We start from the raw sequence: 15,486 nt of genomic DNA, 5'->3' as shown, positions 1-15,486 counted from the left end.
GGCAGCCCTCCTGGGGTTGGGATGGGACAGCCTGACTCATCCTTCCCGCAGGCCCCTGACCTCTGCTCTGGGCCACACTTGGCACTCAGGACCCAGGGAACCTCTGCTCCTGGCTTCCAGGGCCTCCAGCCTGGTGGGAGTTGGTAATGGGAGGGAGGAAAGTAGGCGGAGGAACTCTCTAAAATGTCCTGCAAAACCGGGAATGACTTTTTCTTCTGAGATCTATGCTTTGGAAAAGCTGGGACAAGGGATGAAAGTTGGAATCATCTGAGTGTCTTCCAAAGGGAAAGTGTCAGAGTAAATTATGCTGTGACCAAACAGTGGGGTATTTATTATGCAGCCACACACACGCATGCACACGCTCTCACACACACACACACATACATATACTCACACACACTCGCTCTCACACACACTCGCTCTCAAACACACTCATTCTCACACACAGTTAAACACACACATACACACACACACACGCTCTCACACTCCCACATAGAGGAGAGACGTTAACGTCACACCAGTTAAAGATGGATGGTTTGGCTAATGACTGTTTGATTAGGTCCACATAATATTTTTTTGTAAGTGTGAGCTAACAATGAAAAATCAGGGAATTACACATGAACACTCACATTTCAGGCCCCTCTTGGTTTCTGTTCTGACGGCACCAAATCTTGGGGCCGTGGCCGTACCCTAGACAAGGTGTGTGCTTTCCCAGCTCCACAGCCCTCACCTCCCTGTTGCCTGCCTGGGGCGGGGACATTTATTGCCCCCCCTTGATGGTGGCTTATCCTTGTCGTATAGAGGCAGAGAAGCAAATGGGGGACTGCAGGAGCAGCACGTCCAGAGGAAAACGGGAGGGGATGCGTCTCCTTGTGGGAATGAAGCCTGTCTGCTGGGCTTCCGTGCACGTACTGGGTCCTTTACTCATTCATTATTCATTGTTGTACATTATTCATATGATGAGGATACGTGACCCACCTGGCCCCCATGGGCACTTGGGTTGCGAGCCTCCATTAATGCAATAGAAATGTGATCCCTTTTTCCCCCTTTGGATAAAAAGCAACAGCAGCAAAATAAAACTCCCTGTAGCTGCATTTGTATCAGCGTGATGCCCACACACCAGTGTCAGCGTGGTGACCTGGAGACATAGGATTCAGATTCAGGAGGGCCTATCACTATATTTTATCACGTACTTCTAAAGTGCTTGGGATTTCTTAGAACAAGTAGGTACTGTTTTGTGATTAAAAAAAAAAAGATTGTCAGTGTTGAAGTTAAAACTTTTGACTGAGAAAAGCTTTAGTAACGGGTCATAGAACGTAATTACCTCTGATCTTGGCAACCTGTGATCTCGGTGAACAGGAGCCTGTGGTGACAACAGAGAAAGGCTCCTGTTCTGGCCCAAAGGGCCCAGAGGAACCTGTGCCAGGCTTGGGCCGCCAGCCGTCATGTCACGGAACCTTCGACAGTGTGGGAGCTCAGCGCGCCTCCTCCCGTTTCTTTAAGCACTTGTATGTTGAGGTATAACTCAGATGCCATCAGCTTTGCCCACGTGAAGGGTATGGTGCGATGATTTTTAGCAAGTTTACAGTTGCACAGACGTCACCGCAACCAGTGTTAGCACACGTCCATCACCCCCAGAAGGTCCTGCGTGCCGTTTGTGCCCCGTTTCCACCCCAGCCCACCCCGAGTCTGCTTTGTGTCGCTCTGGACACTTCACCGACACGGAGCCAGACAGTATGTGGCCCTTTGCTTTGGCGTCTGTCGCTGAGCGTGCTTCTGAGTTTCACGGTGGAGCCTGTGTCGGCGCTTTCCTCCTCCTCCGAGCTGAGTGACAATTGCATGTGTGGGCGCATGGCCTGCCGTTCCTCCTCATCCCCAGCTGATGGGCTTTGGGCGGGTTCCACTTCTGGGCAGTGATAGGCCAGCTGCTGTGCAGTGTCACGGACAGGTCGTTGTGGGACGTGTGCTATCATTTCTCTTGGCCGGGCTGTACGGTATTATGTCGAACTTTTTAAGAAATTGCTAAAGTGTCTTCCAGTCTTACCATGTTACGTGCCCACCACCACTGTGCAAGGGCTCCAGTGTCTGCACACCTCCCAGCCCCTCGCACTTGAGATGACTCCGTGGAGCTGGGACGAGGCCCTGCCAAGGTCGCACGGGGGGAGGGGAGGAGCAGACGGGTTTGCCTCGCCTGCATTCCCACAAGCTGGCGTGCCCCTGCTCGTAGATGCCCTTCTCCTGTTTGTGTCCCTCGTCCCCCACCCCTGGCCTCCACAGGACAAAGAACAGGCTCACCTATCCCAGCCCCAGGACCTTTACCTCTTTCTGCTAACCTCAGAGTCCACATGCCACATAAGAGTGTCAGAGGGGAGGGACACGGTCATCTAGTCCGTCTGCCCACTGTCACAGGGCACCCTGTTGGTGCCACCTCAAGGCAGACATCTGACAAGGTGGGACCTCTCCCTGTCAGCGTGGGTCCGGCCAGCAGGAGGCAGAGCAGCCCCTGTTATCCTGCCTCCCACCCACAGGTCATCTCAGAATGCCCACTCTGTCCACAGGGAGAGGAGGCCCCATGGACAAAAGGCTCCACACCTCCTGTCCAAGCCTCCTTTGCAAACAGTCCGGAGAACTTGGAAAAGGGGGGAAGGACAAACGTGCACCTGTTGAGCACAACTGTACCCAGGGCTCTTTCATGTGCACCATTGCTTTTGACCTGCGTGTCATCCCTGAGAGCCGAATCCCCCCCCCTCAGCTGAGGAAACAGACTCAGGTTAAATGGTTTCCCCAGAAGCTCACCTGCAAATGGTGATGCTCTGTCCCCACCTGATCCTTCAAGGTTGGGTGGTGCCCAGAATAGTGTCCCACGTGTGAGCTGTGGCATCACCTTCCTGGCTGTGTGACCTTGGGAAGGTGTCTGAGCCTCTCTGAGCTGCAACTGCCCATCTGTAAATTGAATGAGACCCCTGTGGGAGGGGCTCAGCGTGTGCCTTGCACTCGGCAAGAGTGAGCGAGGACTGTCTGCTTCCCTCCTGAGAAGGGAGACTTCTCGGCTGGATCAGACTCTCTGGTGCAGCCTCCTCTAGCCCCCTGGCAGGGTTGCTATGTTGATGCTTTGACCTTCTGTCCAATTGGGTCTGTCCCCAACGCACTCAGGAGGCAGAGGAAGGGTGGAGCCCCTGAAGGCACCTGGAGATCTGACAGTCCTGCTCTTCTGAGGCAGCCCAAACCCCCCACTGACTGCCCTGCCTGGGGGTAAATTCCACCTGGGACAAAGACAGGCAAAGGCCTAGGGGCGTCAGTGTCCCCAAGGCTCTCCCTGCCCTCCCGCTGTCCTCTCCTCTTCCTTGCTCCTCTGTCACGGCTGTCAGACTTGCTCTTGGAGGCAGCGCCTTCCTGTCCCAGCCCCTGGCATGTCTGCCAGCCCCTGTGGCAGGTGTCCAAGCATTGATGGGACCAGGGGAGGACCACGGTGCCTGGGGACAGTCCTGGGCTGGCATGACTGCAGCTGTGGTCTCCCCCCCTGCAGAGGAGGCGCTGTGGACGACTCGGGCCGACGGACGCGTCCGCCTGCGCATAGAGCCCAGCTGCCCACAGCAGCCCCCCTACACCGTGCATCAGATGTTCTGCCAGACCCTGGAGAAGTACGGGGACCTCCGCGCCCTGGGCTTCAAGCGCCAGGGCTCGTGGGAGCACATCTGCTACTCCCAGTACTACCTGCTGGCCCGCAAGGCTGCCAAGGGCTTCCTGAAGGTGAGGAGCCCCCAGGCTGGCCTTTCCCTCCGGGGCCTGCTCCCGACTCCCCACTGGGCCAGCCCTTAGACATGACTAAACCGCGGGCAGCACGGAGGGCTTCACATTGCCTGGGCCCTCACCGGGTGCCAGGTACCTGATAGGTGCTTTCCATTGGGATCCCATTCCAGGCGGGTCGGAGGCCGGGTACTGGGCTGAGGGTCCGAGGCCCTGGGGGGGCAGCAGGGGCTGCTGAGTGACTGACCCCCGGGGCCTTCTCTAACTGGGTGGGCCCTGGGGTCTCCCTGGGGCCCGGAGGCCCCTCCCCTGCCGGCTGACCTGGCCTGTCTTCTCGGGCTGGAGCTCGGTCTGGAGCCTGCGCACAGTGTGGCCATCCTCGGCTTCAACTCCCCGGAGTGGTTCTTCTCGGCAGTGGGCACAGTGTTTGCAGGGTGAGTGACTGGGGCAGGGGCAGAACCTCCGGGAGTTGGAGGTGGGCAGAGTGGAGAGAGGGTCGTTCCCTGTCCTTAGAGACCCCACCCCCTCCCCAACACCCCATCTCTTCCCTGTGGGAGCCCTGCCTCTCCAAGCCATGGGACCTCCAGGGGCCCGGGGGCTGGGCCGAGGGGTGGCCGTCTGCACCTGCGCAGACACAGAGCCTCTGGTCCCCTGCAGTGGCATTGTCACCGGCATCTACACAACCAGCACCCCGGAGGCCTGCCAGTACATTGCCTACGACTGCCGTGCCAACGTCATCGTGGTTGACACGCAGAAGCAGCTGGAGAAGATCCTGAAGGTTTGGGGCAAAGGGACGGCGGGCGTGGGGGTTAAGGCTGGGTGTTCTCATGGACCTTCAACTTGCAGAGGACTTTCCACTGTCCCCCTCCCCGCCCCCTTGCAGAGTTCCCTTCCCCTCAGCAGCAACCCCCATGCACTCACACAGAGCAAGGCAGGGCAGTGGCTGCCGACCCGTTTACCAGGTCAGAAAACTGAGGCCCACAAAGTCTGAGGGACAAGACCCTCTTCACCCAAGAAGTGGGTGATAGGGCCTGGGCTAGACTCCCAGCCAGCCTGCTGCCTCCCGTGGCTTTCCCTTCAGGGTAGGGTCCCCACTGTGGCGCTGGGGTCCTCTGTCGGGAGGAGGGTTGTGTGCACTGGGGTGGCTCTGGGCCCTGACTCCTTGAGCCCTCAAGTCTGACTCCCGGTGGGGAGGGAGGGAGGGGCCACAGGGCAGGGTCAGAACACCCCAGGTCAAATGCTGCAGCGTCTTCTGCAGACATAACGGCACAGCAGGAGCTCCAAGTGCCTCCTGAGCCAGCTGGGTCTTTCGGGGGGTTGGTGCCTCCTGATTCAGGAAAGGCTCTTCCTGACTGGTTCTGTCGCCATATGCTCCAGTGCACCACGCTGGTGTGTGGTGGCCTGGGGACACCTGTGTGCCTGGCTGCGCCCAGCAGGCTGCAAGGTCTCCGAAGCAGGTCGCCGGTACTTCCCGCGGGTTCCCACCCCTCAGGTCGGCTGATCCGTGGGTGTGTGCCCTCGTCTACACCACTGGCGATTATTCTGAAAAGCCCCTTTTCACAGGCACTAGGCACCTGCTTTGTTTTACTGCTAAGGGCGTATAAATGGGCTCACTTGTACCAGTGAGGGTGACGTCCTCCTTGGGGGTCCTATTTCATGTCTTCCCCTCTGAACCCTGTGTTTTCAGGATCTCTCACTCTGAGTGTCTCCATCTGTGCAATTTAGATAAGTAGCTGAGATTGGGAGAGGAGGTAGGGGTGTAGATTGTGGGGACCCCAGTGAATGGCTCTGGGAGGCCCCCTTCTCACCCTCCCTACCCCAAGCACCAGGCCCTTCACTAGACAGAAAGGGGATGAATATTTAGAGGGTAGTGGCAAGTACTTGGCCTGCCGGGCACCCTGGCGCTCAGGGACACTGATTTCCTCAGGAGTGGTGGCTTCATGGGCCCCAGCCCCAGGCAAGTGCTGACGCACCCCTCAACATGTTACTCCTGTCAGAACCTCGGTGGGAGTCTGAAGCTGTAGACCAAAATCTCCCTGTAGATCTTGTCCTGTCCCCAGGGAGACAGCCCCTCGACACAGAGGGGGTTCATCTAATTCGCATGAACCCCCAGCCCCATTTGCAACTAAAGAAACTGAGGCCGAGAGTTGGGTAGTTACACAGATTAAATTTGTGTTATGAAAGTTCCCCAGCAAACAAAACCAGAGACGCGAGCAGCGGACCCTGATACAGCCTTCCTCTGAATTTAGTCGTCAGTCATCTCCACATACTCATGTCAGCGATGCACCTTTTTGTGAAGGCAGAGCTCTGGCGTCGTCCCTTCCATCCCCAAAGATTCCCATATACGCCTCTAAGAAACAGGACGTTTTTCTGAAATAGTCACAGGAACTTGGTCACATCTAACACAAGTAAAACGTTTCTTGCGTGCCATCTGCTACCCACAGTGTCCCAACAGCCGGATTGTTTGAATCAGGATCTAAAGCCAGCCCAGTCTGCCTGTGCCAGTGTCACAGCCCCATGTGGCCCTGACCTGCAGCCTCAGTGTCACCAGGGAGCCAACTAGAAATGCAGATGCTCAGGCCCCAGCCCAGACCCACTGCATCCGAAACTCGGTGTGCACCCAGCACACTGGTCTGCACGTCCCTGGGGAATCTGACACAGGCACGAGTGTGAGAACTTCTAGAAAGTAGGTCAGCCCTCCCGAACAGCCTCCTACGCTCGCTTTGTCTGACAGCTTCCTCTGGCTGTTGCGGTCCAGCTTGTTCCTCCAACCTCTGCAGCTCCTGTTACGTCATGGGCTTCATGCATTTCACATTAAACATTTGGGGGCAAGAACACCCTCCGGGTGGCGCTGGTGGCTTCATATCATGGCTCTTGGGCAGGTGATGTCAGGTGGGACCACCAGTAGAGATGCGGAAATTCATCGGTGGTCTTAGGTGGGCACATGCTCATCGCCTGTGACACTCCCCATCAACCTTTCTCCACTGACAACCTTTGCCTGACTTAATTATTTCCTGAACGACGACAAAATGTTGGTTTTCTAATCATCAGCTAGGATTCTTCTTCCAAAGGAAGAACTTGCTCTCATCACCGGGGGCTCTTTGCTACCTGAAACACCCTTTGGTACAGAGGAGGTGTGGTGCTCAGAATAATGGTCTACAAGCATACCCGGGGTAGGTGTTCTGTAAATGTTAACAGTGTCAGGTTGGTCGCTAGTGTTACAAGGTTCAAATCATCTGCAGCCCCGTTGATTTTCCGTCAGATGCTCAGAAGCGGAGTGTTGGAATCTCTAGTTATTGTCGTGGGTTCATCTATTTCTCCTTTCAGTCTGTCAGTGTTTGCTTCGTGTGTTCGGAAGCTGTTCCGTACGTAAAGGTTTAGAGTATGTCCTCTGGGTGAATTCACCCTCAGTCATGAAGGAGTGATCGTCTCTATCTCCGGTAGCAGTTCCTGTTCCAAAGCCCCTTTGTCTGAAATTAGGATTGCCCCTGCAGGTTGCTCATGAGCAGTGTGTGCATGGTGTGTATTTTTGCATTGTTTTACTTCTAACCTATCTGTATCTTTGTTTAAAGCAAGTTTCATGTAGACAGTATATAGTTGAGTCTTGCCTTTTTATCCAACCTGACAAAATTGTTTATAAATCTACCAGTCGGCTGTTTGCTATTTGTTCCATCTGTTGTTTTGATTCTTTTATTTTCTGATTTCTTTTGGATTGAGTTTTTTATTTTGTTTTGTTTTTTTGGTATTCCGTTCTATCTCCACTGGCTAATTAGCTACTCCTCTAGTATTTGCTCTTAAACCAGCTGTCAAGAGACACTGTGGGTAGTAGGTGATGTGAAAGGATCGTTTTACCGTGTTTCCCCGGAAATAAGACCTCACCGGAAAATAAGCCCTAGCAGGACTTTCCAGGATGACATCCCCTGAACATAGGCCCTAATGTACTTTTTGGAGCAAAAATTAATAGAAGATCCGGTTTTATTTCGGGGAAACATGGTCTTTGGGTTAGACGTGACCAAGTTCCTGTGATCATTTCAGAAAAACGTCCTGCTTCTTAGAGATGCATGTGGCAATTCAGGGAAGGGAATGGCTCAGACACAGGCTCTCTGGGCAGGTCGAGCCAGTTCTCGCCAAGGCTAGTTCAGGCCACACTCAGACCTGGCCCTCTGGGGCCTCTGCCTGGTGCCTGGTGAGGTCCCTCCATCCGGCTGCCGGACACGGGAATGGCTCTGGCCGCACATGAACCCCTGTTTGTCTCCAGCCTAGTCACTGTTCTGCCTCCAGCTTCGTGGACTTTCCCCTGTGCTTGTGCAGATTCGCTCTGCAGCCAAAGCCTCAAGAGGACCCCTGAAGAGATTTCTAGAACGCCTTCTCTACATAGTTCCCTCCTTTCCTGTGTCTGTCCCGCAGACTCTAGCCGCCTCGGTGTTCCTGAACTCTCATCTCTGTCACCTCCACTGAGTTCTGTCTTCTCCCTGTGCCGCCTCTTCTCTCCCTCTCAGCCCCTCTTCACACAACATCCTGCTCCGTTGGGGGCTGGATCAGTTTGTTCACCAGGCCCCAGCTGGTTTGGTTGTCGTCTAGTAGAGAGTCGTTCTCGTGATGGGATGGGAAAGCTCTGCATGAAGCTCCCTGGCCTGCTGGGTCAAAGGTCAGAGCTGGGAGCCCAGCCGACCTTTGCCACAAAGCGCCTGCAGGGCAGGCTGACACCTGGAGACGGGCTCTTCTTGTGACTTTGTTTATTTGGGGTTTTATAAAACCCCATTTCTTCCTGTCAACACAGATCTGGAAAAACCTGCCCCATCTGAAGGCAGTAGTGACGTATGGAGAGCCTCCTCCAGAGCGGATGGCCAGCGTGCACACGGTATGGGCAGAGGGCCCTGGGCACCAACCGGGGGGCCTCTCTGGGCCCGCCCAGCTGACTGGGCCGCCCACTCTCTCCCTTTGGCCGCAGATGGAGGAGTTCATGGCGCTGGGGGACCAGGTGCCCGAGGCAGACCTGGACACTATCATCAACGCCCAGCAGCCCAACCAGTGCTGTGTGCTTGTCTATACATCCGGCACCACCGGGAGCCCCAAGGGCGTGATGCTGAGTCAGGACAACGTAAGGCCAGTGCCCACATGTGGGAGGGGTGGGCTGCGAGCGGGGCGGGCAGTGGCCCCAGCAGCCCCTGGGGAGGCTCCTCGGGCCCTTAGCTCAGGGGGCTGGGAAAAGTAGGACAGCCCATCAGTCTGTGGTTCAGACAGAGCCCAGCAAGAGACAGGAGGCCTCTCCATGGGGGTTTCCTGCAGAGATGCCCAGGAAGCTGAACACCCTGGGGGTCCCCCAAAGAAATAGCCCACGCCCCCAGGTGGCCACAGATGTGAGCTGGCTCGCAGACACTGCCGGCTCCACCCACCCACCCTCCAGATCACGTGGACAGCACGGTACGGCAGCCAGGCCGGCGACATCCAGCCCGCAGAAGTCCAGCAGGAGGTGGTGGTCAGCTACCTGCCCCTCAGCCATGTCGCCGCCCAGATCTACGACCTGTGGACGGGCCTGCAGTGGGGGGCCCAGGTTTGCTTTGCCGATCCTGACGCCCTGAAGGTCGGTGTGCGGTCTGCCCACGTGGGCGTGTGGGGATGTGTGCCAGGGCCACCCACGTGTGTGCTTGAGGGCCCTCGTGTGCACGTGGGAGTGTGCATATCAGAATCTTTTCAGCTGCGGTGAGCTCAGCCATAAGTGACTGGACAGGAAGGGAAACTGATGCCATCACCTAAAGGAAATCGAGTCAGAGTAGTCCCTTGGGGCCACCACCATCGAGGTCGGGCATCCTCAGAGTAAGGTCACAGATGGGCACAGGTGGCCTGCCCTGCCCTGCACCCCATCTCATCAGCTACACCTATTCTTTGGGTCCTTGTTTTAACCATGAGAACTTTCCCAGAAGCCTCCCTAGCAGACTCCCCCCCTACCTGGCATCTTGTTGGCCCAAGTTGGGTGACATGTCCCCACTAAACCAATCACTGCTTGGCGGGACAGGATATCACCTGTGAGTTACATGTGAGAACTCACTGGGAGGAGGCCCCACCCAGGACAGGGGGCCGAGGTACTTCCGAAGCATCTGAGCAGCATCAGGGTTCTGTTGGCAAAGAAGCAGTGAGTTGCAGCCACAGTACGTGCCCCAGGCTGTGTGCACCTGTCCGCACACCTGTGCAGGATGCCTGTGTGGTGCGCTGCTGACGAGGCAGGGCCCCTGCTCCGGGCCGGGCCTGACCGGCAGCTGCCTGTCTCTGGCGGGAGCAGGGGAGCCTGGTGGACACGCTGCGGGAGGTGCAGCCCACGTCGCACATGGGCGTGCCTCGCGTGTGGGAGAAGATCATGGAGCGCATCCAGCAGGCGGCAGCCCAGTCCGGCTTCATCCGGCGCAAGATGCTGCTGTGGGCCATGTCGGTGACGCTGGAGCAGAACCTCACCTGCCTGGGCAGGTACAGCGAGCAGGAGGCCTTGGGGGGCAGCGGGGCTGGGTCACAACCCCAGGACACAACCCAGGGTCTGCTGGGCCAGGCCTGTCCCAGCCCCACTGGCCTCAGCTATGCGCCCCCTGTGCACAGGCCCCAACAGTGGCTGGGCTGGAGCCACTGTCCTCTTCCCAGGCCCCACAGGAGTCACCCCAGCTTTGGGTTCTGACTTGAGGACTGACTTGCTCCTTCCGGGATGCATTCAGCTCCCTGGGGGGCGGTTCCTGACCTCAGTGGTGGCTCGAGAAGGGCCCCGGTGAGCATGCAGATCGCTCCTGCAGGAGGGCCGGTGGTATAAATGGCCTGTTCTAATTTAGTGTTTTCCACGACTCGCGTCTGTGAAACTGCATTGTGTCTCACGAGACTCACGAGCACGTGTCTGCGCTCATATCTCCTCCTCATAGATGTGAAGAGTGAATGTGCGTGAGTGACCCAGTCAAGGGCTTCAAATGGGCCCGCACACGTATGTGTGTGTGTATGCTTCCCTGCATGCATGCATTACTGTGTGTGCAAACTTGTGTGCATCTGTTGCTGCCTGAGTGCTTGTACACAGCTGAGTCTGTGGGTCTGGCTTCCTGGCTCAGGACATGTCTGCACACACCTGCACACACACACACACCGCGTGTGCCTACATGTTCACGGGGCTCTTAAAACTCCGTAGTCACAGTGGGGTGGGCATGGGCACCAATTAGTGAGGACAGGTAAGTGGCCGGCCAGTGTGCACCCACTGGCAGCACCCTTGGAATGCAGTGTGTGACGTAGTCTCCTTGCCCCGCCAGCGACCTGAAGCCCTTTACCGCCAGACTGGCTGACTACCTGGTGCTGGCCAAGGTCCGCCAGGCGCTGGGCTTCGCCAGGTGTCAGAAGAGCTTCTACGGAGCCGCCCCCATGACCGCGGACACACAGCACTTCTTCCTGGGCCTCAACATTCGCTTGTACTCGGGCTACGGCCTCAGTGAGACCTCGGGCCCCCACTTCATGTCCAGCCCCCGCAACTACCGGCTCTACAGGTGCGGCGTGCTGTGGCACCCTCGGTCCCACAGCCTGGGCTACTGGACCTTGGGGTCCCCGAGTGCCGACCGTTCCATCCTGGGCCACATCCCCCGCCAGGCCTGTCTCTGGAGGTGGTGTGTGCCACTGTGTCACCCGGGGCTGTGGTTGAAAGCAGCCATACGGCCCTCGACCCCTGAACAAAGGGATTCCCCTTTGTCCCTGTCCAGGGGGAGGGCTGAGGGTGTCCCAGCACCGCTGATGGACCAGACTCCACGTGGAGTGGCGGCCCAGGGCCAGCCCTCAGTGGGGCAGGGAGGGCCGGCAGGTCTGGGAGTGAGTTGAAGGACCCCATCCCTGCCACCTACCACAGTGCCTCCAGTTTTCCCGGCAGCATTTCATTCATTCATGCATTCATGCATCCATCCACCTAAAAACCTTTCCAGTGGTCCTACCTCTTGGCTCTGGGTCCCGTGGTAAAATACAAAAAGCCTGGGTGGGGACACCTGACCACTGGTGAAGACTGAGAGGTTGGGGACCCCTGGCTCATGGTGGGGGCTGACGGCTTGGAGGAATCTGCTCCCTCTGACCAGACCTCTGGGCCCCCCACCCCCAGCTCTGGCAAGGTGGTGCCCGGCTGCCGGGCGAAGCTGGTAAACCAGGATGCAGAGGGCAGCGGCGAGGTCTGCCTGTGGGGCCGCACTGTCTTCATGGGCTATCTGAACATGGAGGACAAGACACGCGAGGCCATCGACGCTGACGGCTGGCTGCACACCGGCGACATCGGCCGCCTGGACGCCGACGGGTTCCTCTACATCACCGGGCGTCTCAAAGGTGCGAGGGTGCGGTGGGTGTGGGGTGAGAGGCACTGCCACCCCATTTATGCTGCTATGAGTCCTGGGCCCCGAAGTGCCACCACCTCAATAGACATCACTTTACTTACTCTTGTCTCCTGGGGGGCAGTTTCTGTTCTTGTCCCGACTTCCAATGAAGACGCCCAGAGAGGTTATGTAACTTGTCCAAGGTCACGCAGCTGGTAAATGGTGGGGCTGGGATTCAAGTTCCCCAGAGAAACAAGGCAAGTCTGCCCAGAGGATCCGAGGGCAGAGATGTTACGTATTTTATGTGCAAACATGAATGTGGTGTAGAGTAGTACACAAATTGGATGTTAAATTTAAAGTGAAACTTTGAGACTTCAAAGAAATTTTCCATGGAGAACTTGGTTCTCCCAGGGAAATAAGTTGGGAGAGGGCTTTGCTGCCTTTGTCCAGTGGCTGTCACACCCCGTTGTCCACTGTCCACTGCCCTGTGGGCTCCTTGCTGCAGTGACAGCCTCGCCTGGTGTCAGCATGGGGCCTGTGCACAGAAGAGGCCAAGTCCTCGCTGTTGAATTAGCTAGAATTGGGGGCAGGAGTGCAATCCAGCCGAGGTCAGTCCAGGTGTATTTGGTAAATACACGAGGTCTTGCCATCCAGCCTGGACGTAAGCCATCGTTCAGGGGACAGAGCACTGCACTGAGGGCCCAGACACACCCAGTACATAACTGGATGGAAGAAGGACGCTGTGAGCAAAGCTCAGAGGAGGCATCTGGTTGGACGGTAGGCGTCCAAGCTTCTTGAAGGGACAGCTGAGCTGGTCTGTGAAATAGGCGAGAAGGGGAGAGGGCGTCCCCGTGGGAAGGTGTAAGCAAGGTGAGAGGTCCCAGTCGGTGGGGAGGGGCTCGGACTCTGGAATGGCATTGCACTTAAATCAGTTCTGCCACGTGACCTTGGGCAAGGTACGTAACCTCTGTGCCTGTGTCATCGTCAGCTTCTCCATAGGCCTGTGGTGAGGGTTAAGGGGTCACTGCACGCGCAGCACTTAGCACGGTGCCTGCACGTGATGGGTGTGGTGACCAGGCCACGGCAGGGAGGGGGAAACATGGGAGTTCAGGGTGAGCTAGGAGGCCCACTAGAGAACCGGGTCTGGTAGGTGAGGTTTTGAGCAGCCAGTCCTGGGAGAGGAGGAGCATCTGTCCCCTGGGCACTGCCACCGTCCCCCAGCAGGTGTGAGGGCTCCCCCAGTATCCAGCAGTGCCGCCTGCAGCTCCTGCCTCCGGGGCTGGGGCCGAGGCTTGCGTCCTGGCTTAGCGGGGCCCGGCCTTGCCTCCCCAGAGCTCATCATCACAGCCGGCGGGGAGAACGTGCCCCCCATGCCCATCGAGGAGGCTGTGAAGACGGAGCTGCCCATCGTCAGCTGTGCCATGCTGATTGGGGACCAGAGGAAGTTCCTGTCCATGCTGCTGACCTTGAAGGTGTGTTGGGGGTTCAGCCAGGACACGTCTGGGTCTCAGGACTTGGTTCTGAAATAGCCAGTGAGCGCTGGCCGCATTCGGGGGCAGCCGTCGCTCGGGGAAGTCCCTTCCGCGCTGAGGTACAGTTAACACGCTGCTGGGACGTGTTCCGGCATTGGCCAGTCAGAGTGCTGCTGCCCTGTGCCCCCAGCAGGTGCTCAGGCCCCAGCTGGTGGGTGCGGCAGGGTTATGCTCCCCGTCCCAGATGGTGGTTTCACTGAGCTGCTCTGAGTCTCGGACCACAGGGGTGCACAGCCCGGAGCCAGAGCTCAGTCACCCGCCTCCTCCAAGACCAGGCTGCGCCCTGCACAGAGAGGCTCAGTCCTGACGCCATGTCTGTCCGTCAGTGCACGCTGGACCCGGACACCTCTGACCCCACCGATAACCTGACCGAGCAGGCCGTGGAGTTCTGCCAGCGGGTGGGCAGCAAAGCCAGCACAGTGTCCGACATCGTGGGGAAGAAGGACCAGGCCGTGTACCAGGCCATTGAAGAGGGCATCCAGAGGGTCAACCGGAACGCAGCTGCCCGACCCTACCACATCCAGAAGTGGGCCATTCTCCAGAGGGACTTCTCCATCTCGGGCGGAGAGTTGGGTAGGTTTGGTCTGGTTTCACTCCCCACTGTTCGTGGCGCTGTGTGGGAGGGCAGAGGCCAAGGCAGAGCCTGGGAGGTGCCCATCGGGAAGCAGTCATGGCCAGCAGAGGGTCCCTGGTGGCACATTGGGTGACCGACCCTCACCTCCTTCCCGTGGGAGAACACTTGACGGCTCAGTGCATGGGCTGGGGTTGGGAAAGCCTGTTGGCAGGTACAAGGTATGTGCTGAACTCGTTAATTTGAACATACACTTGACTTTGCTTTGCCTCAGGGACCACCAGGTAGACACAACGGCCCTTTTAGTGTCTGGGCTGGAGACACCTGGCTCTAGAGAGTGACCACCATAATGTGTCAGGTCAGCTGCTGTGACAGGTGAGGGCGTGAAGTCCTCTGGACCATATCCACAGAACCGGAAAGTTCTCTGGTGCAGCCCCAGCTGGATGGATGCAGTTGCTCTTGGCTGTCACACCTTGGTGTGGGGAGGGGAGATTTATGGTCCAGGGACATGGACGGCTTCTTTAGGAGAGTCCCCTGGTCCAGATGCTGAACCTAGACGTACTGCCCAGTAAGGCTGGAGCATGTCTGGCCATCCGGTCTAACACCACACACACTGTCAGCTGGACAGTTATCCTCTCAGCACTTTATGTAAGTGACGCTGAAAAAAATTTAAAAATAAATAAAATGCACATACTTCATGGGGGAAAAATGACGCTGAAGTCTCCGGTTCCACAGCTAAAAGTGAGTTCTCACAAAGGGGACTTTCAGCTGCCCGGGACCTCGAATTAGAGCCCTTTGTGCTTTGCGGGGAGCTGCTCATAAAGATCGTGGCAGAGCCCTCCCCGACCAGGCGTCCCCCATCCCCTCCCAGGAGGTCAAAGTCCAACACCATGTGAACTTCCGCTGAAATGCAGACATGATCTGTTAGCTATCGTGTGTAACAAGTTACCCCAGAATTTAGCAGCTTAAAGCAGTAAGCGCTCATCTTAATTTCTGTGGGTCAGAAGTCCAGGCAGCTTAGCTGGGTGGTTGTGGCAGGGGTCTCATGAGGTTACAGCAAACAGCGGCGGGAGCTGGATGGGCCGCTTCCACGCTTCTTTCCTGGCTATTGGCCAGAGGCCAGGGGACCTCTCCATACGCTGCCTTCGTGCCCTCACCACACAGCAGCTGGCTTGTCCCAGAAACAATGACCTGAGAGAAAGCCCAGGCCAGAAACTGTAGTCTTTTGTGGTTTGGGTTGATTCCTTTATTTGTTGAAAGGACAGAACAGAAAATGCACTGAGCATCAGAAGTGGGTGCAGGTCAAGGATTGGGTGGGTGTGGCTCACAC

The 15,486-nt window shown here is 57.2% G+C and overlaps 1 protein-coding gene across 4 annotated transcripts in view; it reads left to right on the top strand.

Moving 5' to 3' along the window:
* The window catches only part of ACSBG1 (acyl-CoA synthetase bubblegum family member 1), a 33,480-nt gene that overhangs the window by 17,096 nt on the left and 898 nt on the right, over nt 1-15,486 (top strand). For all 4 annotated transcript variants that reach the window (XM_074317451.1, XM_074317452.1, XM_019751201.2 and 1 more), the window contains 11 exons: nt 3,527-3,750; nt 4,093-4,181; nt 4,405-4,525; nt 8,528-8,608; nt 8,699-8,848; nt 9,155-9,331; nt 10,028-10,209; nt 11,022-11,252; nt 11,849-12,066; nt 13,386-13,525; nt 13,912-14,158. In XM_074317451.1, the coding sequence (XP_074173552.1) occupies nt 3,527-3,750; nt 4,093-4,181; nt 4,405-4,525; nt 8,528-8,608; nt 8,699-8,848; nt 9,155-9,331; nt 10,028-10,209; nt 11,022-11,252; nt 11,849-12,066; nt 13,386-13,525; nt 13,912-14,158 (1,860 nt within the window). The remainder of the gene's footprint in view (nt 1-3,526; nt 3,751-4,092; nt 4,182-4,404; nt 4,526-8,527; nt 8,609-8,698; nt 8,849-9,154; nt 9,332-10,027; nt 10,210-11,021; nt 11,253-11,848; nt 12,067-13,385; nt 13,526-13,911; nt 14,159-15,486) is intronic.

This window comes from Rhinolophus sinicus, linkage group LG13 (assembly GCF_036562045.2).
Source record: "Rhinolophus sinicus isolate RSC01 linkage group LG13, ASM3656204v1, whole genome shotgun sequence".
Lineage (NCBI taxonomy): Eukaryota > Metazoa > Chordata > Mammalia > Chiroptera > Rhinolophidae > Rhinolophus > Rhinolophus sinicus.
Note: the sequence above shows the minus strand (reverse complement) of the source record. Positions and strands in the feature narration are given on the sequence as shown.